Source organism: Nanorana parkeri, unplaced genomic scaffold (genome assembly GCF_000935625.1).
Source record: "Nanorana parkeri isolate BGI_ZX_2015 unplaced genomic scaffold, ASM93562v1 scaffold238, whole genome shotgun sequence".
NCBI classification, from domain to species: domain Eukaryota; kingdom Metazoa; phylum Chordata; class Amphibia; order Anura; family Dicroglossidae; genus Nanorana; species Nanorana parkeri.
In genome coordinates this window covers 586,482-614,158 of record NW_017306506.1, presented here as the reverse complement: position 1 = coordinate 614,158, position 27,677 = coordinate 586,482, and the positions used below count along the sequence as shown (strand labels likewise).

At 41.6% G+C, this 27,677-nt stretch overlaps 1 protein-coding gene across 1 annotated transcript in view; it reads left to right on the top strand.

The window, feature by feature from the left end:
• The window catches only part of ATP7B (ATPase copper transporting beta), a 59,943-nt gene that overhangs the window by 25,370 nt on the left and 6,896 nt on the right, over nt 1-27,677 (top strand). The window contains exons 10-22 of the mRNA XM_018556445.1: nt 68-159; nt 763-890; nt 2,515-2,669; nt 2,765-2,899; nt 4,137-4,331; nt 6,343-6,525; nt 7,932-8,118; nt 9,627-9,773; nt 12,698-12,840; nt 13,143-13,346; nt 15,366-15,483; nt 17,161-17,263; nt 19,884-20,147. Of these exons, the coding sequence (XP_018411947.1) occupies nt 68-159; nt 763-890; nt 2,515-2,669; nt 2,765-2,899; nt 4,137-4,331; nt 6,343-6,525; nt 7,932-8,118; nt 9,627-9,773; nt 12,698-12,840; nt 13,143-13,346; nt 15,366-15,483; nt 17,161-17,263; nt 19,884-20,136 (2,043 nt within the window). The 3' untranslated portion in view covers nt 20,137-20,147. The remainder of the gene's footprint in view (nt 1-67; nt 160-762; nt 891-2,514; nt 2,670-2,764; nt 2,900-4,136; nt 4,332-6,342; nt 6,526-7,931; nt 8,119-9,626; nt 9,774-12,697; nt 12,841-13,142; nt 13,347-15,365; nt 15,484-17,160; nt 17,264-19,883; nt 20,148-27,677) is intronic.

Here is a 27,677-nt window from a genome sequence, read left to right as displayed (position 1 = left end):
GACTTTTATTGCTAGTATTTTTATATACACCTGAAAAATTGTAGTCATATGGCGGTTTATGTTGTAGGGTAAAACGTCGGAGGCTCTAGCTAAGCTCATATCTCTGCAAGCTACGGAGGCGACTGTTGTGACCCTTGAACAAAATTTCTCAGTCATAAGGTAATGCAATTTGCTTTCTAACTGTACATGCTGTTATGGCTAAAATTTAAAGGAGAACTATGAGATGAGTGATTTCCACTCACCTCATAGTTCTAGCCGACCTGTGACAATGAGACTGTCACAGGTCGGCTCAGTAGATCGGGAGGTGAGCGAACACATACCGGGTTCGCTCACCTCTCGATCCTGTCACGGCTCTCTGCCGTGACAGGGGGAGGGGCTGGATTCCCCTCTCCCCGCTCCAATCTGCCAGCGCTGACTGGCGGAACGGATGGGGGAGGGGGCGGGTACAGCTGGCTCTGCCTCTAGATAGACAGAGCCAGCTGTCACTCACGCAGCTGGGCGGATCCCGTCGTCTAAGTCGGGATCCGCTCCGGCTGCGGCGTCTCTCCTTTAATGGGAAGTATTTAGTTCTTGAAAGTGGAATTTTCAACATAGTGATAAAAAAAATCCACAACTCTGCACTTAATAAGTGTAAAATATATGATTATATCTCAGAGAAGCCATTTGACATTTTGCTTTATTGCCACTGATAGTATTAACATGCATTCTGTATGTCTGACTAAAGATTGCTTGTTTGTGCTTCCACTTCACGTGGTGTTACAGGGAGGAGCAGGTGGATGTAGAATTGGTACAGAGAGGAGATATCGTAAAGGTTGTGCCTGGAGGCAAGTTTCCAGTTGATGGAAAAGTAATTGAAGGGACGTCTATGGCAGATGAATCTCTTATCACAGGTAATTGTCTAATGAACCGCAGCTAAAGGATGAATAGCAACATAGTGCATGTTAGGAGAATATTCTAAGCAGAGATACGCGTGAAAGAAATATAAAGCCCGCTTGATAAATCCAGTACTTTATTGTAGATGAGGAAATAGTTCCATCTATAAAATGTGTGTTTATTATCACTTTTGACTGTCCATACAATACTTGAAGTTGCTAATAAGAAACTTTTAAATGTTGCATGTTGCCATTACAAGGGCCGTCCCTATACCGGTCCCTTAGGCAGCATCTCATTGGGTCACATGGGGGGGGTGGCAGGTGTGCACCCTTTTGGGACAGAGTGTCCTATGTTGCTAAGAGCTCTTAGCAGCCTGTGATGCTGTGGCTGGCAGCCCACCCAGCTGACGGACATCACTGGTTGCCAGAAGCTGGACGGGGTCACTGAGCTGGGAGGGACACCAGACAAAGGTACCATGCCATTCCCTTCCTCATAACATTCTCTGCCAACACTGAACCCCCACGCCTGCCAATCTTATCTCACTTTACTTTAGTTAGCTAGTCTCCGATGGTGTATTTAGTTTATGACTTTCAGTACATACAAATGACAATGTCACAAAGTAGTGACTGCCGTCATCAAATGTGAAAAGTCAGCTGGTATAGAGATGTACACATAATGAGGTTAGAATAGAAATCGCATGTAACAGGAGTGTCATGAACCTAGCTGGTGATGAAAAAACATCTATATCTTATCCATACAGAGTACAGTGGTTTATAATCATCAACATCTCGGCCAATTTAAAGAATAGTTGTTTAGCTTCAGAACAACCAGCATTAAGTGTGACCTCCTGGGAAGATCTGCAAGTAACACAAAGGGTTTCTATCATGTTTTTGTATATATTCTATTTTTTATTAGGCTAAGAAATAAGAAAAAACTATTTCATATTTCCATCTTGCAGCCAGCAGATGGTGCACTGGTGGCAGTTGTTTAAGACTTCTGCTGAGACATTTCGTATAGGCTAAATAGCCTGATATAACCAGATCTATTGTTGTTTAACACGCGGCTAAATGAGTCAGAGGTGGGCCACCCTCCCTGCTCCTCCTCCCTCTATGGAGCTCTATGGATTCTCAGACAGAGGCAGTCATACAGTGAGCAGGGATGTTTTGGCCACCAGTATGGACTGCAAACAAGACAACTTGGAAGCACCCATTTCAGATGTTTAAAAGCTCAAATGCTTTAAATGTAAAGGTGGAAATGGGCTCAAATGCACTACGCTTTCAGTTGCTTCTGAGTTGCTTTGTTTTGCTTCTTCTGACATCATAGAGCACAAGGGTATTTTGAGCTACTTCTGAGTTGCTTAATGCTGTTCTGAGTCGCTTTGACTTTCACCATGACTTGCTTTGGAATAAAAGCAGTTCAGATGTAAACAAATTAAAGAAATTATATTAAATATAATTTTATACATGAAACATACATTTAAAAAGGTAAAATATAATTGCCATTATATATTCCCTTTAAATACAGTGTCCTAGGTTATAGTGTACTACATACCATCAGATCAGAAAAGTCCTGAATATAAGATGGTAATGAGAATGGAAATCTTACATATCCCCGAATTTTTCTCATTTCTATGTTATCTAGGAGAGCCTATGCCTGTCAGGAAAAGGCCAGGCAGCATTGTTATTGCTGGGTCCATTAATGCTCATGGCTCTGTGCTGGTTGAGGCAACTCATGTGGGCTCTGACACCACCTTGGCACAAATTGTGAAGTTAGTGGAAGAAGCTCAGATGTCCAAGGTAAGGATAGACTATGCTGTATTAGATGAATAGACAATGAGTACATTTGGGGTGATGTTTTAATCACTTCTCATACATTCACTTCTATGTTTCAGGCACCTATCCAGCAGCTGGCTGATAAAATCAGTGGATATTTTGTTCCTTTCATAATTATCACCTCCATTGTCACACTGATTGCCTGGATCACAGTTGGGTTTGTGAATTTTGATATCATAATCAAATATTTTCCGGTAAGTTGAAATTATACTTTATTTTATGGAAACACAATAGTCTATATGATACCCATCCTCATTCTTATAAAATATAAGTTTGTTTTTATAAGTTTGCTGATCAGAAGCCAGGTAGTCAGTCATATGTGGGGCATAGTTGACTTCCCCCAAATACAGATGCCAGCTCAGAGGTCTACGGCAGAGAGCCGTGACAGGATCAAGAGGTGATGGAACCCGGTATGTGTTCTCTCACCTCCCGATCTACTGAGCCGACCTGTGACAGTCTCATTGTCACAGGTCGGCTTAGAACTATGAGGTGAGTGGAAATCACTCATGTCATAGTTCTCCTTTAATGGTGAAGTACTTCCCAGATTAGGGAAGCCGGCTGCAGGAAAACACAACTTCCTGATGCAGGATTCTCTAATCGCAACAAAACTTACAAGTGTGAATGGGGCCTAATATACACACACATACAGAAATACAAACACACACACTAATACACACACACTAATACACAACAATACACCCCCCACACCCACATAAAATAAAAGAAAGAGCCCCCTCACCTGCCTACATTTTTGCAGGGGGGAGGCAAGGAGATCCAGTGGTTGATTAGTAAAGATTAGTAAAGTCTGAACCTTAGGCTGGTGCAGACATTACTAATCTATCCTTTTGGCTGGCGCTCAGTGAAGGCTGTGTCAGCTCCTGCCAAAAGGAACTGAGTGCCGACACTGCCAGGAGCAGCTATGCGGTCTGCATCCGACAGATATGCAAACCATGTAGCTGCTCCCCCAAGTAAAGTACGAGGTTCGTGACTGCGTGCCTGACTTGTCAGCTGCCTGCGGGCCGGAATTGGCCTGCGGGCCGGTACTTTGAGACACCTGATCTAGAGGAATGAATGATAATGCTTGTAAAACACACTGCACCTGTCATACAGAGGTGTAAATGCCCCACATTATAAAATCTACCTATATTCTATAGTCCCTGACCGTAACACTAACTAACATAACCCATGAACAAAGCCATGACACTAAACTACCTGCTTGTCCCGTATATTCATCTCTTCCTGCAGTGCGAACAGCCGTGAAACATAGATGGCAAAAATAAACTGACAGCGGTTTTAACTGTTAATTACTCTGCAGTTTTTTAAAAAAGTTTTGGCTTTAGCTATACAGTACTTTAAGCTTAAACTAATCAGCCTCTAGAGAATGTTATGTTTCTGTATTATTTTAATGTTTTGCTTTACATCTACTTTCAGGGTTACAGCAAAACGATGTCTAAGGCTGAAGTGATCATACGGGTGGCGTTTCAGACTTCCATCACTGTGCTGTCTATTGCCTGTCCTTGTGCTCTGGGCCTGGCTACACCTACGGCTGTCATGGTGGGTACTGGAGTTGCTGCACAAAATGGCATCCTCATCAAAGGAGGAGAACCGCTAGAAATGGCACACAAGGTTGGTTTCTGCCACAGTAGAGCTTTCTGTATAATTGTAATTGGTTAGGACATGCTTACTTTGTTTTCTTTTTTAGTCTCAAGGTATCTGAAATAAGATCTGTATGTGCAGTGGAAAATAACAGATAGAGATATTCTGAAAGGCTGTTGTTGGTCAATACAGACAAATTAGTTTAGATTTGTATGTCAGACATAAACTATTTATAGATTAAATTGTATTTTAAAGTGTATTTCCATTTTTGCAGCCAAGTTGGGATGGCACCTACTTTATATTTGTTACATGTTCAATTCACATAACTTTAAAAAATATGTACAAATCAATGCTTCCCTTTTTACTTCCTAAATTCTGAAAACTACAAAACCTAAAAATCTTACGTAGGTTTCCCTTTCTATGTAATGTTAATGAAGGGGGTGAGGAGTTGTGTTTACCATAATTAACCCTGTCTGGCAGACATTTTTTATTATGTTTGTAAACTAGATTTGCAGGACTATCCATTCTAATAAAGGGTTAAAGATTTCATAGCGTGGGTGGTACATTTTATGCTAATGCCCCAATCTGTCCCTTGCAAGTCATTCTGTAAAATAGAAGCTCCCTTTAGAGTCCTGTGCATAATCCTGCTCCAAAGGAAAAACTAGAAATGTAAGAAATACCGGTGCTTTACATTTTCAAACACAAGCGGCTGCTGTAAGGTCCTGCGCTTGCTGGGTACCTCATGGCAGCCTTGTGGGGACCTCCTGGTGCCTGTTTACAGCACTATCCAGCTGAACATCTCCTTCTCCTCCTCCTTCCCTCCGCCTGCCCCCACTCCCGCACAGCCATGGTGAGACCTGGCACAGCACTGGGGAGTCCCTCACCCGCCTGCATTGCCCTGGTGAGACCCACACCCACCCGCACAACTCTGGTGAGAACTGCAACCACCCACACAGGGGAAACCCTGCACATCCCTGGTCAGACTGCGTACAGCCCTAATCAGACCCTGCACAGCCTCCTGAGGGCTTTTCCCGGTGACATGATCTCTAAGAGATGTAGAAAGGGTGAATAACATAGCAATGCAAATCTAATAAAGGTTCCAACTATACAAAACTAAAAAAAAAACAGTTTTGGCTTTAACACTTTAACAGGCTGCAACATATCCACTAGACGAGATGCTCAGCCACCCAACATACCTACAAGAAGACAGACCCAGCCACCCAACATATCCACTAGAAGACAGACCCAACTACCCAACATATCCAGTAGAAGACAAACCCAGCAACCCAACATATCCATTAAAAGGCAGGCAGGCTCAACATATCCACTAATAGACAGCTCAAGCCGCCGAAAATACCCACTAGAAGGCAGACCCAGCCACCCAACATATCTACGAGAAGGCAGACCCAACCACCCAACATATCCACTAGAAGACAAACCCAGCTACCCCAATATATCCACTAGAAGGCAAACCTTGACACCCAATATATCCACTAGAATATAGACCCACCCAGCCACCCAATATATCCACTGGAAGACAGACCCAGCCACCCAACACAAGGCAGCAAGATGTTGTCCAATGTGGTACCTGAAGTCAAATGAACACATTCAGTACATTTATTTCTCTTGCCTTAGACGTGTCAACACCTGAAGTAAGAAATGTTGATTTTACTTGAACCAAGCATGTTTCCTCTTTCATTTTCATGTCTGCACTAGAAAATTAACTTAAATTAGTTTGACCTGATGAACAAAAAGTCTTGTCATTCTACACACATTTATAGACAATAGGCTCAATTCACAGAACTTTAACACAAGGATTAACTTAGCCATGTGACTGAAATTTTCAAATCTCATTGGAATCAGCAGGAAATAAGCGTAATTTTATTGAAAATAGTATGCTTATCCTGGAGTGTTAGATCTGTGAATTGAGCCTAATGTATTTTGTAAGTTGGCTACAAACAATGCACAATGTCACGAATGAGCAACATCATGACATGAAGCCACAATGACTTGAAAAGTGTTATTATGTTTCTTGTTACAGATAAACATAGTGATGTTTGATAAAACAGGCACAATAACGCACGGGGTCCCCAAGGTTATGAGAGTGCTGTTGCTTTGTGATGTGTCACGGATGCCCCTGAAAAGGATGCTCGCAGTTGTGGGGACAGCCGAGGCCAGCAGTGAACACCCCCTTGGAGTGGCTGTTGCTAAATACTGCAAAGAGGTACTGAAATTTGACCTACCACAAATTCTAACATGAAGGAAAGACTGTTGTTCACGAACAAAAATGCTACTGTATTCATTTAGATTTACATCACTACAAGGTGAAGGTTTGGTTTTTAAAGGAAATCTGTCATGATTGAAACAGGGGCTGCCATTATTAATCTACTTCATTGGCCCTTTCTCGATTCAAAATACTTTCTGCACCACTGACCTGGAACATCCAGTAAAGTCCAAAAGAAGTCAGGTCTCCTGGTCTGCATTCTTTTCCAAATGGGTGACTCAGAAAGCTAATGATTGCAGCATTTCCAGAAGATTGGCAATGGAAATTTTAGTGACAAGTTTCTATAGGTTTGATGTATGCCATTGGTCGTAGTGAGAGTCCATCTCTAGATGTACTTAGCAAGGCATAGCATTTATGTGCAGTAATTCTTGTTGGAGAACCTGCTCCCTCAAGTGATGGATGCCATGCACCGGAGGGAAAATTTGGTTTTAACTTGTGCCACCAGAAGAGTCCTCTTAGAAAACTCTGAAGACCGTTACAAGAGCATAACATTCTGACCAAACATCGTCTCTCTAGTTGGATTGCACAGATCGCAAGTTTTAAAAGTACAGATGGTAATTGGAATAGATAGAGGTAATGATGGCTGTACACAATTGTATAGGGTACTCTTTTCTTGAAATTATAATTTCTACATAACTGGGTTTGTATAGGGTCCTCTTTTCTTGAACTGGTCATTTCTAGGGATGCACCAATACCGATACTAGTATCGATATCTTTGCTGATACCGAGAATTTGGGCGAGTACTTGTAGTCGCCCTTAAATGCTCCGATGCCTAGCCCTCGCGTCATTACACGGCGCCCGGCTTCCATGATTGGCCAGCAAACCGGCTCCATGCTTTCTCGTCACATAGTGACGAGAAGCATGGGGCGGCTTCCTTGTTAATCGGGAAGCTGGGTGGCGAGTCTTTACACAAGCTGCCCGGCTTCCCGGCTAATCAGGAAGCCAGGTGGCGAGTCATTACACGCCGCCTGGCTTTCTGAATGGGACTTCCGCTACTCTGTATTTAGTATTGGCGAGTAGCGAAAGAAAAATATCAGTACTCGGTACCAAAATACCGATATCGGTGCATCCCTAGTAATTTCTATATAACTGGGTTTGTATAGGGTCCTCTTTTCTTGAAACGGTAATTTCTATATAACTGGTTTAAGTCGCTTTTAGAAAAATGGCTTACTAAATAAATTCAACTTTTTTAAAATGTATTTTCCATAACTGATTATAGTACTGAAAAAAATCACCTCTTTTTTGTGTTCAGAGCTGTTAAGGTGGCTCTCTTAATAATGTCGGACAATAAGGCTGCAGGATTATAGGTTTCTTTATTGAGAATCTTCATAATTGTGTATTTCTAGGAGCTTGGCACAGCATCTCTGGGTTATTGTTCAGATTTCCAGGCTGTTCCTGGCTGTGGGATCAGCTGCAAAGTGAACAATGTGGAGAGTGTCCTGGTGCAGAGCGAAGAGGGACAGAATGAGTACAACGTTTACAAGAGTGGATCACAGGATAATAACAGCTTGATCATTACACCTGAATTACAAGGCATGTTTTTAAATCCTAAATACTAAGGTTTACTCACAAGATCATTTTGGTATTGCCAGCTCTACATCTCATTTTTTAAATAAATGTACTCACACTGGGTCCTGGGGGTCTACACACCTGCTGTGACCATTGTGAGGGATTCCTATACTTCCTGTTATTTATTTTATATTATGAAGAAAGTAACAGGAAGCACTGGAACCCGGACATTTCGAGTACCAATGCAGATACTTGGCATTTTCATGAGAACTACCAGGGTTGCAGCAGTTGCAGCTGGGACCTGGCTCTGGCACTCCACCACTGCCCTGAAATAATTAGTCTGTATTGTTTTAGAAAAACTGTAACATGACAATAAACAAAAATGTATCAGTACTCGTACTTGTAAGTACTCGGCAAGTACCAGTACTCGTACTCACAAAACTGGTATCTGTGCATCCCTTTATTTATATTTATAAAAACAAAACGGTACATTAAAACAGAGATGTACAAATCCCAGGCGCTCCGTGTGCTCCTTACAAATGACAGCTGCCTACTAATTTTTGAAATTTTCTCTAGTCTAGTCTTGGAGCTCAAAAGTATCGGTACATGTACTCGTACTTGTACCGAGTACTGTACTTGGTATCTGTACAACCCTAGAAATCATGGGAGCAAAACCTCATTGTAGGAGTATCAGACATATATAAAGAAAAGCTCCAACTCCGCACACCAGGCTCCATCTATAAAAAAGCAAACCACTCTTGGGTGGACTGATTCTAACCCAGACTTACACAGTAATTGTATTGAAAGGTCATCGTGAAAATAATACTAAAAAACACTGCTACTGGTCTTTGATATCTCTCCTATGCTGTTGTTTCTAATTCCTCCATTCCTTGCACAGTGTTTAGATGCACAACCTGAGATGCAGATGTATGTACACACACATTTGTAAGCTAACGGTATCCAGCTATAGACTATTCAATTGAGATAAATTGAGCTACATTTTAAAATGCATTTCTTTCCGTAATGTCCACTTCCAATCACTAATGATTACTATTAGGGATGCACCGATATATCGGCCGCCGAAACACATTGGACGAAAATGGCACTTTTGGCAAAATGCTGAAAGTGGCATTTTCTGCCGAAATAGCGGTGCATCTCTGCTTTCTCTCCGACACAGAGCAGCGCCCAGCGGGGAGGAGAGAAAATGTCACAGGCAGCCGAGCGCTGTGGGAGGAGAAAGCTGTGAGTGGCCGGCGTCTCTCCTCCCCGCAACGCTCAGGCTCCTATCACAGATCAGGAGAGCGGTGTGTGGGCGGTGACAGCTGTCAGCTGTCGCAGTAGGTCGCCTGGCAGTGCGCGGGAGGAGTCAGTTGTCAGATTGAGCTGCTCTCCCCGCACCACTCGCTCAGCCTCCTGTGACGGCATGTCAGGAAGGGGAGTGTGTTTCGGTCCGACATTTTTTTTCATTTCGGGGTTTTAAAATTTTCTTTTCGGTGCACCTCTAATTACTATTTCTTTTCTGGGAACTGCAGGTGCCAGTGCCCCAATCCCTCACGCTGTATTAATTGGGAACCGGGAATGGATGAAACGCAATGGACTTCATATTTCCCATGATGTAGATGATGCCATGACTAGCCATGAAATGAAAGGACAGACAGCAGTGCTGGTTGCTATAGATGGTAATGAGGAACAAGATTGTTTTTGCTCTTCCACCTGACATTAAACATGCAGTATGGCTGTTCTAAAGCACAAGCTTTATACTTTATTACACTGAGTTTGCCTGATGCATTTGTTGCCTACTAAATTAATGTTAGCTCAGATTAGTGTTTTTTCTTTTATTAAACTTTGACGTATTTTAGTATACAAATTTTAGGTATATTCTGTAAACATTTAGACTGCATGACTTCATGTTGCTGTGTGCGAGTGTAGCAGTGCAATGTCTCAATAGGCTGGTTAGTAAAATCAATGAGATGTATTATTATTATTGTACAGGATTTATATAGTGCCAACAGTTTGTGCAACGCTTTAGAATATAAGGAAGACATTACAATCACAATACAATTGAAGACATTATGGTAAGGAGGGCCCTGCCCCTGAGGGCTTACAATCTAAAAGGGAGGGGGAAGTGATACATGAGGAGGTAGATGTACTCAATTTGTTCTGAACTACTCATTGTGCTTTTTTCCTGGGATATGCAGGGTGGTAGGGCTGTGTCAAGTACCTGATTAGGAGGTCAAAGTTAGCCTCTTTTACACCTCCAGGCCAAGCCTCCAAGGACAGGTGGCACAAGGGTACAAAGTGCAACAAGGGTATTGTGGCTGGCTGGAACTAGCGCAGACTAAGATGCAACCAGACTGTATTTACCAGACAGAATTACAGTTGTATGTAGAGGTTGATAAGGCTAGGTCAGCCAATGAGCAGCATGGTACTGGAGAAGCAGACAACCATGTTGTCACAAAACATGTTCTGATAGGCAACTGGCAGGTGCAGAGCAGAATTCAGATCTCAGAGGCGTAGTCGAATGTGAAGGCCGGGGTCAGCAGTGGGTAACAAATGTAGCACAGAATTAGTAGGCAAGAGCATAGTTGAGGTTCTAGGTTGGGGTAGCGACAGATGAAGATAAGGGCAGGTCAGTTAAGGAAACTGGGGTGGTAACAGAGAAGACAATCAAGGTTGCAGGCCATAGGTTCAGGTCACAGAGTAAACTGAAGACTAGTCGGTACTGAACCTATGCAAAGGCTGGACCAGCAATTTGGTATGATGTGGGCAGATGTGTTTGCCAGCAACGACCCTTTGTGAAAAGCCATATGCCAGGTGCTTGTATAGATACACCATTTTGCAATCTGGCAATGGCATTCCTAAAGGGCAGTGGGTAAACCTCAGAGAAACATTTCGAGACATATTTATAAAGCAGTTAAAGTGTATGTGAAGCCATTTTTTTTTTTTTGGAAAGAATCAGAACTTCTGTCAGTTTCTTACTGCTATGTGGGGGTTTGCTAGAGAGATTTACCCTCACTTCCTGTCCTGCTGACCAAGTTTCCACCATATAAGAATTGAAAGAAAATCGGCAACAGTGACACAAACAGAAATTCTAGCCGTCTAGGGGTTCTAGCCTTCTCTACCAGAGAAAAGCATTTTAATTATGTCTATGTTGCTGTTGGAGCGTTGCATTCACTTCCTGCCTAGTATAAAGGTGTCAGAAGGCCAGGAAGTGAGAGTGAATCTCTCCAACGGACCCCTAGATTGGAGAAAAAAACCTGACTGGTTCTAATTCTTCCCCACACTATTCAAAACTAGAAAAAAAAATGTCACTTACTATACACTTTAATCTGACATTCATCAAACATCCACTGCAGGTGAAACTTCCTGATGTATGTGTTTAAGTGTCAGTGAATCTTTGGGGAAAGTCACATTCACTGCTTTATAAATATGCCCCTTGGTTGGTTCAAGGCACCAAAATGATCAAAAAGTATTAACGCTGGATTACCTATTACTAGTTTTAGAAGGACTTTTTTCTTGCATGTACTAAATGGTGTGCGTAATTTAAAGCGTATCTAAAGCCAAAACTTTTTTTTTTTGGTTGATGTGGTGACGAACCCCTGTCAGGTTTTCAATACGGTCTCTGTCGCTGTTAGACAGATTCACTATCTTATTATGACAAACACTGTCACTAGGACTGGAAGTGAGAGAAAACATTTTGCGTTGTAGCCAGAACTGGAAGAGACAACTGTAAATGGGGACTTCCCTCACTTTCTGTTGTGTGAGGATTTTCCCTCACTTTCTGTTGTGTGTACAGGACAGGAAGTAAAAGCAATAATCTCTAATTCGGCTCTGGGCAAAAAAAAACCTCTATCCAACTCTATCCGAGATTAAATCAGCTTTTGGCTGTATACATACTGTACTTTAAAATGAATATATAGTGGTTTTGCATGTTTCTTTATTATAGTCAGGACTGAAAGAAATTTATAAATATTTTTATAAGTATTTTCTTTATTTTTTATTTTTTTTTCTAGGAAAATACAGAATATTGTGGTTGAATAGTTTGTGTTCTCATTTACAGCCAGCAGTTGGAGCTCTTTGTTCCTTTTTATGTGTTTTCCAGTCTCTCTTTATCTGCTTTGCTGAAAAAAGCTTGCTGATTACAGAGCTCAGTAGCTAAATCTGAAATTTACACAAACAAGTGAGTGTGTCGGAGCACTGACTTCTCCCCCACACTACTCTGTTTGCTTGCCTACCATCCTACTATGTACAGACAGCTCTTTGTGAAGTATCAGTCAGACAGAGATAGCCTGAAGGTACACAGCTTCCTATGACTCTTTATAGAAAACACATAATTTGTGGGTTTGCAAATATCTGTAAAAAAAAAAGATTCTGCGTCAACAGTAAAAACAAAATGCAGTAGTAACGAAACAGTAACTTTAAAAAAAAAGAAACTGTAAAAAATGTAAAATAATTGTGATGCAAAACAGTTATTGTTTTCCTTTAAAAATACATTTTGAAGAAAAGCCTGTATGTCTTCTCCTCTGTTTGTGAGTGTACTCTGTGGTCATTATTATCAGATAATTACATTAGGGGCGATATAACAATCTGTTCTTCCTTATAGGTGCATTGTGCGGAATGATTGCAATTGCAGACACTGTGAAGCAGGAAGCCGCCCTTGCTGTGCACACTTTAATGGCTATGGGAGTGGATGTTGTACTTATAACAGGTGATAACCGGAAGACCGCCAAAGCTATTGCTACCCAGGTATTGACAGATTATTATTATTATAATTATTGTTCAGGTGTTATATAACGCCAACAGTTTGCACAGCGCTTTACGAAATGGAGGGAGACAATAACAGTTAACAATACAATTTCAGTACAGGGGGGTTCGGAGGTCCCTGCTCGTGAGAGCTTACAATTTAGTAGATGTTAAATAGATGACCCATTCTAACAGATGTATATTGTACATGGAGTTACTGGTAAACTTATTTTCATAGCTTGACTGTTGAATCCACATGTATGTTATGGTGATAAAAAATATATTTAACTTATGGTTTATCATAGGTTGGGATCCGAAAGGTGTTTGCAGAAGTTCTTCCCTCTCACAAGGTAGCCAAAGTCCAGGCACTGCAGAATGAGGGGAAGAGAGTCGCCATGGTGGGTGATGGTGTCAATGACTCCCCAGCATTGGCCAGAGCTGATATCGGTATCGCCATCGGGACAGGAACTGATGTGGCCATTGAAGCTGCAGATATTGTTCTCATCAGGGTATGTTTATGTGTAATTTTGTGTACATTGTCATATCCACACATCAGGGTAGACACACAGCCTATGCATCAGAAAAAGAGGGGGCTAATTAAAGGAGGGGCTACAGTGGTACCCACATGAATGCCTAGATAGTTAGGATAAAGGAACGTCCATCCTTAACTTCTGTTCATCTGTGACCTTCTGTAGAGGAATACAACTCAAAATAGGGCGAGGAATGATATACAAATGTTAAATTACCAGGGGGCGACCAGTACTGATTATACCAGTAGGTTCTTTCTGGAGTAAATGGGTAATTGAGTGGCAAGATGCAGCAAGAATATAGATACAAATGCATCAACAGGCACAACGTACTGGTGATTGGGCATGCACATATATACTGTAGATAAATGATTATAAGCATCATAGATGGGCCCATAACCTTTATCTGCACAAGGACTTACTAAACTGTATGCCAGCCATTGGCTTTCATCACACATGACTTGCTAAACCATGTATCAATAATCCACTAACAGTTTTTGCTTTAAAATGAACCTGTGCTTGGTCCATCTAAGGTAAAGTAACAGCTTCACCAAACTGCACACTTTGCTGAATATACTCGCCCTCCTTATACTCCGAGGATATAATTGAATTATCAGATACTTTTGGATAGGGGGAACATGTGGTTCTCCCCACTTTCTCCCTCAGTGCAGTCCCATGTGCTTGGGTAGTCAGTCACTAGGCTTAAGCACTGCCAGGTGAGAGGCATGGAGAAAATCCTTAATCCTATGTAAGTTCCAACCAGACCAATTTGAAGTTTATGCAGAGATATTTGTACTTTGTTCCTGCAGTGGGGAAGCAAAATTAAGGTAAGTACATGCACTGGGGTGGGGCAATTAAAGTAGAACACAATCACTAACATATCATATAAGCTTAACCCTTTCGCTGCCAAGGACGTACGTCGTACCGAGCTACAAAAGTGCTTCCAGCTGGCCAGCTCAGTACGTCGTACGGACCTGGCATTTACAGTTCTACTATAAGCTGATGGTCGCTTTAGCGACCATCAGCTTATAGTAGAACTGTTCAGCAGACTGTCCCCTTTAAATTAATAGCTGATGTAAAAAATTGCAGAAAATTCAAAAATGGCTTGGCCAGCTGATTTGAAAAATGTTCCGGAGGGCTTGGCAGCGAAAGGGTTAAACATGGTATTGTAATTACAAGAGTAAATTTCAGTCTTTAAAAAAATCTGCAGCTTTCAATAAAAGAATACCTGTAGATCATGCCATGGAGTTCTTTCAGGCACTTTTTCTTGGGTAACAACTGTCTACAAGTTGCGATCCTGCATTGTCACCCTGTCACATGTGTCCCTGATAGAAACTACAAGTGGCCATGCCAACACACTTTACCCTGGCATGGTCCACTGTTGTCACTATTAAGAAGCCTACTTAGAGAAATTATGTTTAGCCAATGCTGGAGAGAGTGCATGTAGACAAGAAGTGGAGATCAGCAGCAAAAACAAAAATCTGTGAAGGTTCATGGTATATCTGTAAAAAAATAAATCAAAACATCTAGACTTGCTGTATTTTTCTTGAAGACGTTTTGCTGTTCATCTGAATAGCTTTCTCAATTCAGAATTCATTCACCAGCGAAACATCTTCAAGAAAAATACAGGAAGGTCCGTTGCTTTGATTACTTTTTTTTACTGATAAAAAAAGATGCGAAAAGGTGAAAAAAATATTTAGATCTGCTTTGCCATGGTGTTCCTGCTCTTCATCAAGAACAAATAATAGCAAGAGAATGGGTTCTGTGATCAGCAATTTAAAGATACTTCTTCTATTGTCAGTATAAGAATAGAGTTTCCTTTATGTATATCTCTGGTATATATAGTAGAAGTATCTAAATTTTGTGTTAAATTAAGGTAAAATAATTAAGATTAGATAACAATAAAATTACTATTTGAGTCATTCCAAAAGTTATAGAAAACCATAATCAAGGTATGATGTATTTGGTAATACCTCCTGTTGTGCTCTCTATGTATTGCAGAATGACTTGCTTGATGTAGTTGCCAGCATTCATCTCTCAAAGAGGACAGTGAGAAGGATAAGAATGAATTTCATGTTTGCTCTGATATACAATCTTCTCGGCATTCCTATTGCGGCAGGTATGTCTATATACTGTAACTTCTTAATTACTTGTTTAATACTTTTTACCATGAAGGAAGACTAATTAATATACAAGTGCTGCAAGTAGGAGATTCAGTATTTATTTAATTCAAGGTGTAACAGAAAATGTCTTTATCCCAAAATTATAAACTATATGGCCAAACAGTTGTGGGCATCTAACCATCACACCTACAAACAGTATACGCTTGTAGGATATCCCATTTCAAAACTATGGGCATTAATGATGAGGTACCTCACCCTTGTAGCAATAACAGCCTTCACTTGAAGGTTTTCCTCAAGATTTCTAGTGTGCATGTGGAAATTTGTAACCATTCAGTCAAAAAAGAATTTGTGACGTCAAGCATTGATGTTGGATGAGAAGACCTGGCTTGCAATTGGTGTTCCAGTTGATCCTAAAGTTGATGTGTAGGGTTGAAGTCAGGGCTGGCCACTCAAGTCCCTTAACACCAAACTTATCAAACCATGTCTTTATGGACCTGGCTTTGTGTACAGGGGGCACGGCCATGCTGGAAAAGAAAAGGGGCTTCCCCAGACTGTTGCTAGAAGGCTGGAGGCACACTAATGTAGTGGTGGTCAACTCTCTTAATACAGGGGCCCCAAGTGTGGCTCCTGACATCACCACAGGGTCAAAACAACGTATTGCTACAACGCCAAAGACTACAGGCATGCCAAAAGAGAGATGGTCAGAGACTGCAACCATTTTATAGTAGTTGTTAGAGACCAGACACATGCTCAGGAGATAATCATAGACTGGAGACACATTACATAAGACTGCTAGAGATCACTGGAATATGAAAAAACAGACTACAGTCTGCAGTGGCCCTGGGACTGCACAAAAAGTGCCAAAGGGACGCATGCAGCGCATGGGGCACAGGTTGGGAACTAGGTGTCTAAAATGTCTAAAAGACTGTATGCTATAGTCTTTTCTTTTTTTGTCTTTCTCTTTCTTTTTTTTTCTCGTATACATTTTTATTGAGAAGAAAGTATGAAACACATCAAAACAACACATGGTGTCAGCGCAGCTGACCCAATATCAATACAATCGCATATAAGGGTATAAGCATAACTCAGGATTGGCTCAAAAAACATACATGTATGCTCAGCAAATAGTGGCATCAGACGTGGTTATGTAGGCTATAATGCAAAGGCCTAGTAGGTGCACAGTTACTCAGGAAGAGCTAGGGCTCTGCATTAGCGTTCCAGTACAGGCAGCCGGCAATTGCAGCATATAACTCAGCTCTCGCAGGAAACCCAAACCATATTGGAATATGAAGCTCAATGGGGGTCAGCCCGTATGGCACATGAGAGCATTGCGATAACTGGACATCCATGTGTTTCAAAAAATGACATTACACCTGGTGGGGGGAGACGGGGGAGGAGGTATGTTAGAGAAGGGAATAAGTAGGTGAAAGATGGGGGGAAAGAAGAATCGGGGCCCTGTCTTTATTCATTTCTAATACCTTTTAGGTATGCTTTTTCATATTACATAATGTTTACCAGCGGAAACGTTTGCAGCAGTTATCACCTGATATATAAATGTATGTATGATACTGGTAGTTTTATAATCAGCATAACTTATCTGAGTATTTCTGCACACAAGGGCTGCAATGAGTAATATTTCTTGTCGTAAATATTGTTATGCCATCTCTTTGAAGGTGTCTTCTTGCCAGTGGGGTTGGTGCTACAGCCATGGATGGGATCAGCAGCAATGGCAGCTTCTTCTGTCTCTGTGGTTTTATCATCATTACAGTTAAAGTGGTGAGTGGTAACATGGTCCTTATCTGCTAGGACATTGGTTTACAGCTGATGTTAATCATTCATTATGTTCCCTTACTACTTGGTGAATGAAATATACTTGCACTGTTTTCCTACGTAGTGCAGACCATACAGACTAAATTCCTCACACTTACTTTCACTACTGCCTTTCATGTACAGTATTTGCCACATCAGAGGCAGCATGGTTGTGATTTGTCCTACAACTCCATCCCAAAGTCCTGCACCACTCTTATCACAGACATGAATCACCTCCATCCCATGGCCATCCCTAATTATTTCTGTATAGGGCTTTGATTAGCAGTTCATTTCTGAGTTCCTTCAGTTTCTTTTGAGTTCCTTAAACTTCCCTATGAGTTCCTCCAAGTTCTTCTGAGCTCCTACCCTGTATATGGAATGAGCATATTACACAGCCTCCTTCATTTAACTTACCAGTTTTATCTGGAAGGAAAGGACTTGAGGATAGGTTCACACTATGGTGATCCGTGACCGCGTGGCAATTGTGCACGAAACCGCGCAGTCACAGAATCACCCACCACCGCCGATCATGCTGGTGATGCCATTATTTTCTAATGGCACTCGAGTCGCGCCAGGCAGATAGCGATACCGCCTGTGCAATTGAACAAGATCGCGGCTAAAAAAAAAGAAATGAAATCACTGGGGCCGTGTGGCAACCGTTGTGTGCAATTGTGCATGATAGCGTGGTCCCGGGACCGCCGATATCTGAACCTAGCCTCATCCTTACTTTTGTTTATTTAGACTAGACATTTTAAACTGTTTTGGGGTTTTTTGGAACACATGTGGCCATCTCACTTCTGCTTTGAGGCCCTCATCTGGATTTCAGATTTCAATCATATGAGACTCCAGCTTTTCTCCAGGTGATAACAGTAAAACTCTCTTTTTCTCTCTTTAATTTTGCAGCTGACTACTTCAGGAAATGTTTTTGGGATAAAATGTAATAAGCGGACGTTATTACTGTAATGTTAATTTCCATAGCTCCACAATCTTTTTCTGGAGTTATTTTTTAAGATCTATTCCACTCTATTTGCCCCACCACTTCATTTGATTTTGACATGTTTTTATTTAGACATAAATGACCTGTTTGGAGCTAGACTTTCTGTCCTAATTATTCTTCTACCTCTGGCACGCATGGGAAAAACTAATATGTATTACACTCATACAGTATATGTGCAATAAATACATGAATGTTGCATGCGTATGTATAATTTCTCTTAATTTGTATTATTCTTCTGGAAATTATCAGGGTGCACAAAGCATCAGCTCCCAGCATTTGAGCGGGGCAGGGGGACTGAATGTCACTTGCAGGTGCCTGGACATTATACCTGTAAGCAACGTTTTGTTGATGACCCAGTAGACAGAACCCTTGCGTTTCTAATGTCACATGAATATGGAGAGTGTGACTGTGGCATGTAAGGAAGGGTCTGAAGCACATGTGTCTTGTACTCTGAAATATCCAAGGGAAAGCAGACCTTTTAAAAAAGAAAGTATTTGGGGAAAACATTCTGCTTTGCTGCCTGAGAGATCATGCTATTAAGTGATTTTCAATGAGTTTGCTCAGAAGATGGCAAAACACAATAAAGAGTATTGATTTGATTACGTGACCAAGTTGCAGCGATTTACACAAATTTAGTGTGTCTGTTCATGCGGCTAATGACACTAGAATGCCCGCGTTTATGTAACTGTTGTTGAAGGCACTTTAGCAGTATGATGTGCCCTGGGTTATGAACTGTGTTACTGTTTAAGCAAAGAGTTATGTAAATGCACAACGGGTGATCAGCCTGCTGAATGAGAGTCTAATTGTTCAGCAATAAAACCATCACGTAAAGAGTGTTCAAGTCAGTGTTTCAGAGAGTTAAAGCAACTAGGTTAGTATAATCGCCAGTCAGCTAACAATACTAGAAACACTTTGGGTATAGCATGTCCCTTATTGCTGCAATGGAGGCTGTTATAGAAATGGGCACCACTAGAGAGGTTACAACAATCAGCCTATCCAAAACTGATGTTTTTCTTTAGAAAGCAACCACTGCCTGAGTAGAAACCCCTGTCCCCTGCCAGCATGCTGCATAGCAGGACCCTTGCTCTCTGTGTGGAAACAGTGGCCTCTCTGTAGCAGTCTAACTTGCTCCTACAGAATCAAAGCTAGAGCTCTCCAATTAGAAAAACTCATTCATCCTCCTGATTGGACGACTCTAGCTCTGACTTAGCAAGGGGCATGTTGGAATTCTTTGAAGAGAGAACACTGCTTCCACACAGAACAAGTATGCTCATCTGCAGCTTGCTGGCAGGGGACAGGATTTTCCTTCTGAGGCTGAAGCTGCTTTCTAAGAAAATTAAACTGTAGAGCTTTTCACAACTTTTTGTTTTTATGCACCTGGAATATATTTCGATGTTTTAAACTGAAAGTTAATTTAATCTTTAACAGTGGGAGTGAGACCATTTCTTGGTGGGGTTTTCTCAGTGCTATTTACTGACTTCATTCCATGTTCTTCTTTATCCTTGTACCAGCCTACAGTGTTTAGTTTTTTTTTTTAGTTTTTTTGGGGTAATCGTGTAGTAACTTATTTTGTATCTGTCATTCTTTCAGCTACAATAAGCCAGACTCCGACAGATATGAAGCCCTGGCCCAAGGCCTCATGAAACCACTTACACCATCACAGATAAGTGTTCATGTTGGGATGGATGACCGGAGAAGAGATATTTCCAGTACTTGGGACCAGATCAGTTACATCAGCCAAGGCTCTGCAAATAAAATCTCACGAGAGAACTCTTTAACGGGAGAGAGACAAGATAAATGGTCTCTCCTGATCAGTGAAACCGATGAAGACCACTACATATAAAACAATGGCAGGTGTAGAACAGGGAACAATCTTTCTGTCTATGTTGCTCCACGTCAAAGAAACTAGAACTTTTACTGCAGGGAGTAAAACATAACTACGACTGGAACTATGCCACAAGATAAACTCTTCATATAAGTTCACATTGCCGTTACTCTGATACATTCTTCTTAATTTTTCACATTTCTTTCAGTCTTTGGCAGTTTTATGTTAATTAAAAACAGCAACCATATCTTGAACTGGATCCATTATGTCTTTTGATTCTTGACAGATATTTAGGAATAATTTATCTAAGAAGGGCGCGATAGGTTTATTAGTAAGTGTATTTTCCATTTATCCAGCTAGATAAATTCATAAACAGTAATTTCGAAAAATGACAAAAGCATTCCAGCACTCCTCATATATATGGTAGTGTGGATAGGTGACCACATAGCTACTGTAGTCTAAGATACGTCTCAGTAGTTGTAATAAGGACAAAAAAGATGAACATACATGTTCACATTCAATTAAATATCAATGGTCCAAGTTGGATCACAATGCAGCCTTTAGACATAACCTGGATTCCAATCCGGCACCTTCTTAGTCAAATTTCCATTCTTTAAAGTGCATGTAAATCCAAACAATGAGATTATTTTATTTGCTCTGGTCCGTTAAATATACAATTAAAAACAGTTTGTTAAATCAGTTTTATAGGTGCAAAAAATACTTGTTGATCTTGTCAGTAATTATGAGCTGGCCTGTGCCCTGTGCTGTCTGCCTTTTGTTATCTCAAAGAAACTATTTAGCCCTCCCTTACCATGGATTACAGGTCAATTAGTCCCTATGCTGTGGATGTCAGCCCTGCTCTGTTGTCAGGAGCTAAGCACACGCCTGGCCGATTAAAAGATATTTATTTTACACTGGCAGAGCCTTTAAAGGAATACAACATGGGCAAAAGGGCATGTATTGCAGAAGTGTACTGCAAATATCATACTACTTATTTATTTTGCCTTGACATATGATTTAGGTAACCATTGCAACTCTATGGGGTTTATTTAGAAACAATTTGCAGAGCCATTCGCCCTACAAAATAGCATGTACATTTGTTCTGTGCGAATGGCAGCAAAAACGAATAAGCATCTCTACGCAAAAACAATTAAAAGCCTTAGTTCAAAGCACATTAGCAGCCCTTAAACATGGGTACTGGGGTATTGGCACAGCACCTACCACAATTTCCAGGTTGTTAGGTTGTTTTTGTGGGCCTGTGTCTTTGGGCTTTTGTTCATGTCAGAACTTGCTTCTCTGCCCATACAAGTCAATGCTAATATATAGGCAGGTTAAACTGGTTGATTCAGCTATGAAGAAATCAAATACACCTACCAATGATCTTAGAAGCATCTCAAACTGATCTCAGTTGCAGGCAGAATGCAGTTGGAAGCATGTTGCATATGCCCACGAGCACAAGCCTAAAGCCCTTTGACACAGGCCCTTTATGTGAGAGAAGACCTCCGTTTCCACTACAGACCTGCAGGAAGAAAGGGATCTCTTTACCTCTATGCTCACACAAGTGTCACTTTATGTTCACATTATTCTCTTGCTAAAAATGATTAAAGCACATATGTATATAGAACTTAGTACATAGAATGAACTGGGAATGCTCAAATGCTCAAGTTACACAAAGGTAAGCCAGGATAGACTCTTAGTAGCTGGCTGTACTTTAAAGATGTTCACATGAATATCATCACCACCTTCCATTAATGGAACAATTTCGTATCATATTTTTCTATCTTAAAAAGAGAATAGGGGAAAACGGGAAGCAGTACAATGAATCAGTATGTGCGGACAATACCTAATACATTTGTAACTCAAATCTTTTTCTTTTACTGTTGACATCACTGAATTTCTGAAATGTAAATATTGCGGTAAAATCAAATATGTAAATTCTGGAATTAGTTACATAGGAGTCTGTACAAAATAATTTATTTGTCGCCATTTTGTTACCTGTGAATTGCAACTGCTTTTTATACTGCAGAGCATTTTATACCATATAAATATTTGTATTACATTGTGAATTAAAGAGAAATTGTTTACTTTGTGAAATGCTTTTCGCTGAATCTGGGGAAAATTGCAATGTTTTTTTTTTAATCCACGAATCACAGAATCTGAATTGCACATGAATCCATTAAAATTGAAGATGTGTTAGAATGTGGATCTCATTTTATCACCATATATTAGCACCCAGGGCTGAAAATGTTACAGTAAATCGGGTTTAATAAAAACACAGAGTCTCATGTATAAACCAGTGGAAGAAATTGTGTTATATGATCTAGGCAGCTTTAGATCATATGATCTGTAAATGTCACTTTGTCATTGCCTCCTAGAGCAGCGGTCGCCAACCTTTCGGACCTCATGGACCACTAAATTAATCATTTTAAATCACGCGGACCACTAATATGAATTTTTTTAAAAGATAAATACATTTGTGAAATAATGATCAGATAACTTCTATTTTATTAATAGGAAATGCACCTATTTAATAAAACAAAATTATAAATGCTTATTTAATTATAACAAAATTGTAAATGCTTTACGGCTATGATAAGGAACACGCCACTTCTCTGATCACTGGCAGCCTGTGCTGCCTATACTGAGAACCGCGCATTCCTTGTGACAGCCGCTGCTTGAGTCAGTGAGAGGTAGCCCCAGGGCCTCCGTGGCTGCTTCAATGACGGCCCAGCTTGCACGCCATCGGAGGGACCTGGGGGGCAATTGCCCCCCTGCTCAGTTAGGACCTATGTTGATGGGCTTTTGTTCACATCAGAACTGCTTCTCTCCCCATACAAGTCAATGGCATCGCAAAAGCAGTTTGAAAACAGGTCGAGACCCTTATTACTGGTAACACTGATTGTTGTTGGGTTGCAGATTAGGGGAAAATAAAGAATACGTCTTATAAATACATGCAGATATTTTTTTAATGGTGAAAAAGCTTATATTTTGGTATTTTTGCCTCAAAGAAAAAGGTGAAAAAGGTTATGTTTTAGTGAATGAGATAGAAGTGCATTACTTTCTGCATATTTCTCTTCTTAGGTAATGTTTTGCCACTGGATCATGGTCCTATATGGAATGGTGGGACAACTGCCCCATTTGCTCTTATTGATGAGAGAGCCCTGAGTGACCCATACAAAAGAGAAATGCTTAGCTTTACGGACCCCACAGACCGTAAAATCTTTATTTTTCTAGCATACTGTCTGCAGAAACAAGTAGTAGAAGCTGTGACTATGATCACCCTGTGGGGTATACACTGAGTGGCCAGATTATTATGACCACCTGACGTTTGTAGGGAAATTAGCTATAATTTGGCGCTGAAGTTGCTAGAGGGCCAGATCATTATAAATAGGGAAGCAGGTTGTTTAACACGACAGTAGAAGTGATTTTTTTTTCCTGAAGATACGGGTAAACAACGCGGTTTAGGTGGGGGGACCCCACATCCCCCCCCCCCATTTTTGGGGGTGGGGTTCCTTCTTAAAATTCCTACCAGACCTTAGGGGCCTGGTTTGACTTTGAGGGGGAACCCCACACACTTTTTTTGGTTTTTTTACATGGGGTCCCTTCTAAAATTCCTACCAGACCTTAAGGGTCTGGTATGACTTTTGGGGGGAACCCCACACTTTTTTTTTTTTATTTAAATGGGGTTCCTCCTAACATTCCTACCAGACCTAAAGAGTCTTGTTGTGTGGTATTGTTTGGGAGGGGGAATCGCATGCTTTTTTTTCTTTATAAATGTCATTTTTGCTACAGCAGGTTCTATACACTGTACAGATGCCCCACTTTACAGGCGGTTTAAGGGGACCCCCCAGGAATGATATTTAAAGGAATTTTTCATTTTTATTGTTTCACTTTAAAGGATCTTAAAATCACTGCTCCTTTAAAAACTGTATTTTTAAAAAGTGTTTTTTTTCATTGATACATGCTCCCCGGGGCAGTACCCAAATCTCTATACACTTTTTATGGCCAATAACTTGCATATAAGGCTTCAAAATGGGGACAATTGATTTTCAAAGTTTTAGCCCCATAGACCTGCATTGGGTTCGGGTTCCAATTCAAACTTTTTCCATGTTCTAAAGTTCGAATTCAAACCGAACACGGGGGTGTTCAGCCCATCACTACTGAACGTCTGTGTGTTCTTTCTTCCTGCAGACGCCTCTCATGCAGCCAAATTTTCCATCGGACCTGTATTGACGAGTGGCTGCATTGCAGCAGATATTGCCCCCTGTGTAGGCATGACCTACAACACCCCCATTCCACTGAGTATGCAGCTCCAGTACAATGAACAGTACAGGGTTGAAGGCCAAACTCATTTGTGAAAGAATGGGTCGCTCTCAGGAGCTCAGTGACTACAAGCGTGGTACTGTGATAGGTTCCCACTAGGGATGTCCCAATACCACTTTTTCAAAACCAAGTACAACTACTTCCCCTCAGGTACTTGCCAATACCAATTACAGATCCTGTAATGTGACATTTTTTCTAAAACAATACGGACTAATGATTTTAGGGCAGGTTCTCACCAGGGCTGTGTCCAGGGCTGTGTCCAGATCTCACCAGGGCTGAATGGAGATCTCACCAGAGCTAAATACAGATCTCACCAGGCTGCGTTCAGAATCTGGATGCAGCCTGGTGACATCTGGATGCAGCCTGGTGACATCTGGAGTCCAGATCCCATCAGGCTGCATACAAATCTCACCAAAGCTGCGTACAAAACTCATCAGGCTGAGTACAGAATCTGTACACAGCCTGGTGAGATCTTTACGCAGCCCTGGTCAGGGGCGGACTGACCATTCGGTCCGTCGGGCATACAAGGGGGCCCCATAACCATGTATTGCCCGGGGGCCCCATGTGTTGTCAGTCCGCCCCTGGCCCTGGTGACATATGTAGTCCAGATCCCACCAGGCCCGTCCAGATCTCACCAGGGCTGCATACAGATCTCACCAGAGCTAAATACAGATCTCACCAGGCTGCGTTCAGAATCTGGATGCAGCCTGGTGACATCTGGACTCAGCCTGGTGACATCTGGAGTCCAGATCCCATCAAGCTGCATACAAATCTCATCAAAGCTGCGTACAAAACTCACCAGGCTGCGTACAGAATCTGTACACAGCCTGGTGAGATCTGTACGCAGCCCTGGTGACATATGTAGTCCAGATCCCACCAGGCTCGTCCAGATCTCACCAGGGCTGCATACAGATCTCACCAGAGCTAAATACAGATCTCACCAGGTCTGCATTCAGAATCTAGACACAGCCTGGTGACATCTGGGCTACAGATCCCACCAGGCTGCGTACAAATCTCACCAAAGCTGTGTGCAGATCTCACCAGGCTGCGTACAGAATCTGTATGCAGCCTGGTGACATGTGTAATCCAGATCCCACCAGGGCTGCGTCCAGATGTCACCAGGGCTGCGTCCAGATGTCACCAGGGCTGCGTCCAGATGTCACCAGGGCTGCGTCCAGATGTCACCAGGGCTGCGTTCAGATCTCACCAGGCTGCGTCCAGATGTCACTAGGGTCTCTCCAGCGCTGCTTATTGCGTCTCTCTTATTAAAGTGTATGTATAGCCAAAACCTTTTTTTGTTTTAGTGCGTGACTTTTTGTTATCTGAAGGTGATCTCCCCCTTTGGGTTTTGAGAGAGCACTTTCACATCCATTCACAACTAGACCGAGCGCAACTTATTTGCCACATAAAAGGTTAATAGATTGATAAGATAGTTATATACCAGTGACGTGACGTGCCTTCTGTGCTGGGTGAGGCATCCCCCAGCCCGCCGAAGCTCCGCCCCATCCCACCGAAGCTCTGTCATTAACAGGCAGTGCTCCGTTAATGACAGGTTACACAGCGGGGAGGCTTTCCCTGCTCTGTAACCTCATAGAAGCTGATCTGAATGGAGAAAAAGCTGTCAGCTTCAGACTTGAAGCTGACAGCTTTTCCTCCGTAATACTAGGTGAGGCTCTGCCTCCCCTGACCGCACGCACCTGATATATACACCTACTCCTACTACTATTTCAAGCATGCACCCAAAACTAGAAAAAAAACATCACCAGCAACAAGTAGGTTAGTTTAGTGTAGGTCCTGCCCTATAAGAGTCTACCTTGCCATGGTGGGCAGGCTTGCAATCTCTTGGCTGAAAATGTGTCACAGGATGGAATGCAGAATCATTTCTCTCGAGATTGTCATTTTTGGCCAGTTGATGAAACCAGAGGACTATTGACCAGTGATCAGACATGAAAAACAAAGAAAGAAACATGCTGAACCAAAAATAGCAACACTTTCTTTTGTTGACATAATATGTCCTTTTTTCTATTTCCCTTATTTGATGGCTTATTTTGTCATTATTTGAGTTATTTAACACAACAGAAAAAAGTCATGGAGTAAGCATTTTAAATATTTAAGGGTCTATTTTTAAAAATGTTTCACACAAGATTCACACAACTTTCATTAACTATTCACTAGGGATGCACCGATATATCGGCCGCCGAAACATATCGGACGAAAATGGCACTTTTGGCTAAATGCCATCGGCGTTACATCGGCGCATCCCTGCTTTCTTTCCTCCCTGCTGGGCACTGCTCTGTGTCCCAGCAGGGAGGAGAGAAAGTGACAGCCGGCCGAGCGCTGCGGGAGGACAGCGCTGTGAGCGGCCGGCGTCTCTCCTCCCACACCGCTCAGCCGCCTATCACAGTCCGCGCTGTCACAGGAGGCTGAGGTCTCCTTCCTGCACCGCTCCCTCAGCCTCCTGTGACAGTATGTCAGAGAGGAGAACGGGTACAAGCAGTCAGTCATCAGTGATCGCTGAGTGTTTGTACATAATGGAGGACAGAGTATGGTTACTATATCCTCAATTATGAATGAATGGGAAATGATCTACATCACCTCCTGTTCATTCATAGTTGTGGTTATAGTAAACATACCATGTCCTCAAGTTATCAATGAACAGGAGCACTCATAGAGGATACCCGTTCATTGATAACAGGGGCTGCAGAAAAAGGGATTGAGGACTTTGTGTCCTCAATCTCTTTTTCTATTTTAAAAGGGAAATATCAGGGGTCTGTTTAGACCCCTAATATTTCCCCCAAAGCCCCTAAAAGTCAAATAAAAATATTTAATAAAAAATGTATTAATAAATAAAAATAAATATAAAAAAAATAACAAGTTTATAAAAAAATAAAATATTAAAAAAATGTGAAACAATTACAATAAAAAACATTTACTTTGCACATAGTCGTATCAGGAACTGGCATCCAATGTGCGCGCTTTGACACATGTTCACGAAACGTGGACCAAATGTGCTGGTGGTGCCATTACTAATTAATGGCAAGGCAACCCAAACACCCTTTTTCGCATGCAGGAAAAAAACAAAACGCATGTCATATAATTTGCTACATATGTGACGTTTCCTTCATTTGGCATGCGTCCTGTGCCCATTGAAATCAATGGGGACATGCGCCAAACACGAATGAGTGTTGCGCATTCCCGCTGCGCCTATGTGTAAACTGGGCCTAAGTTCTAGCTCC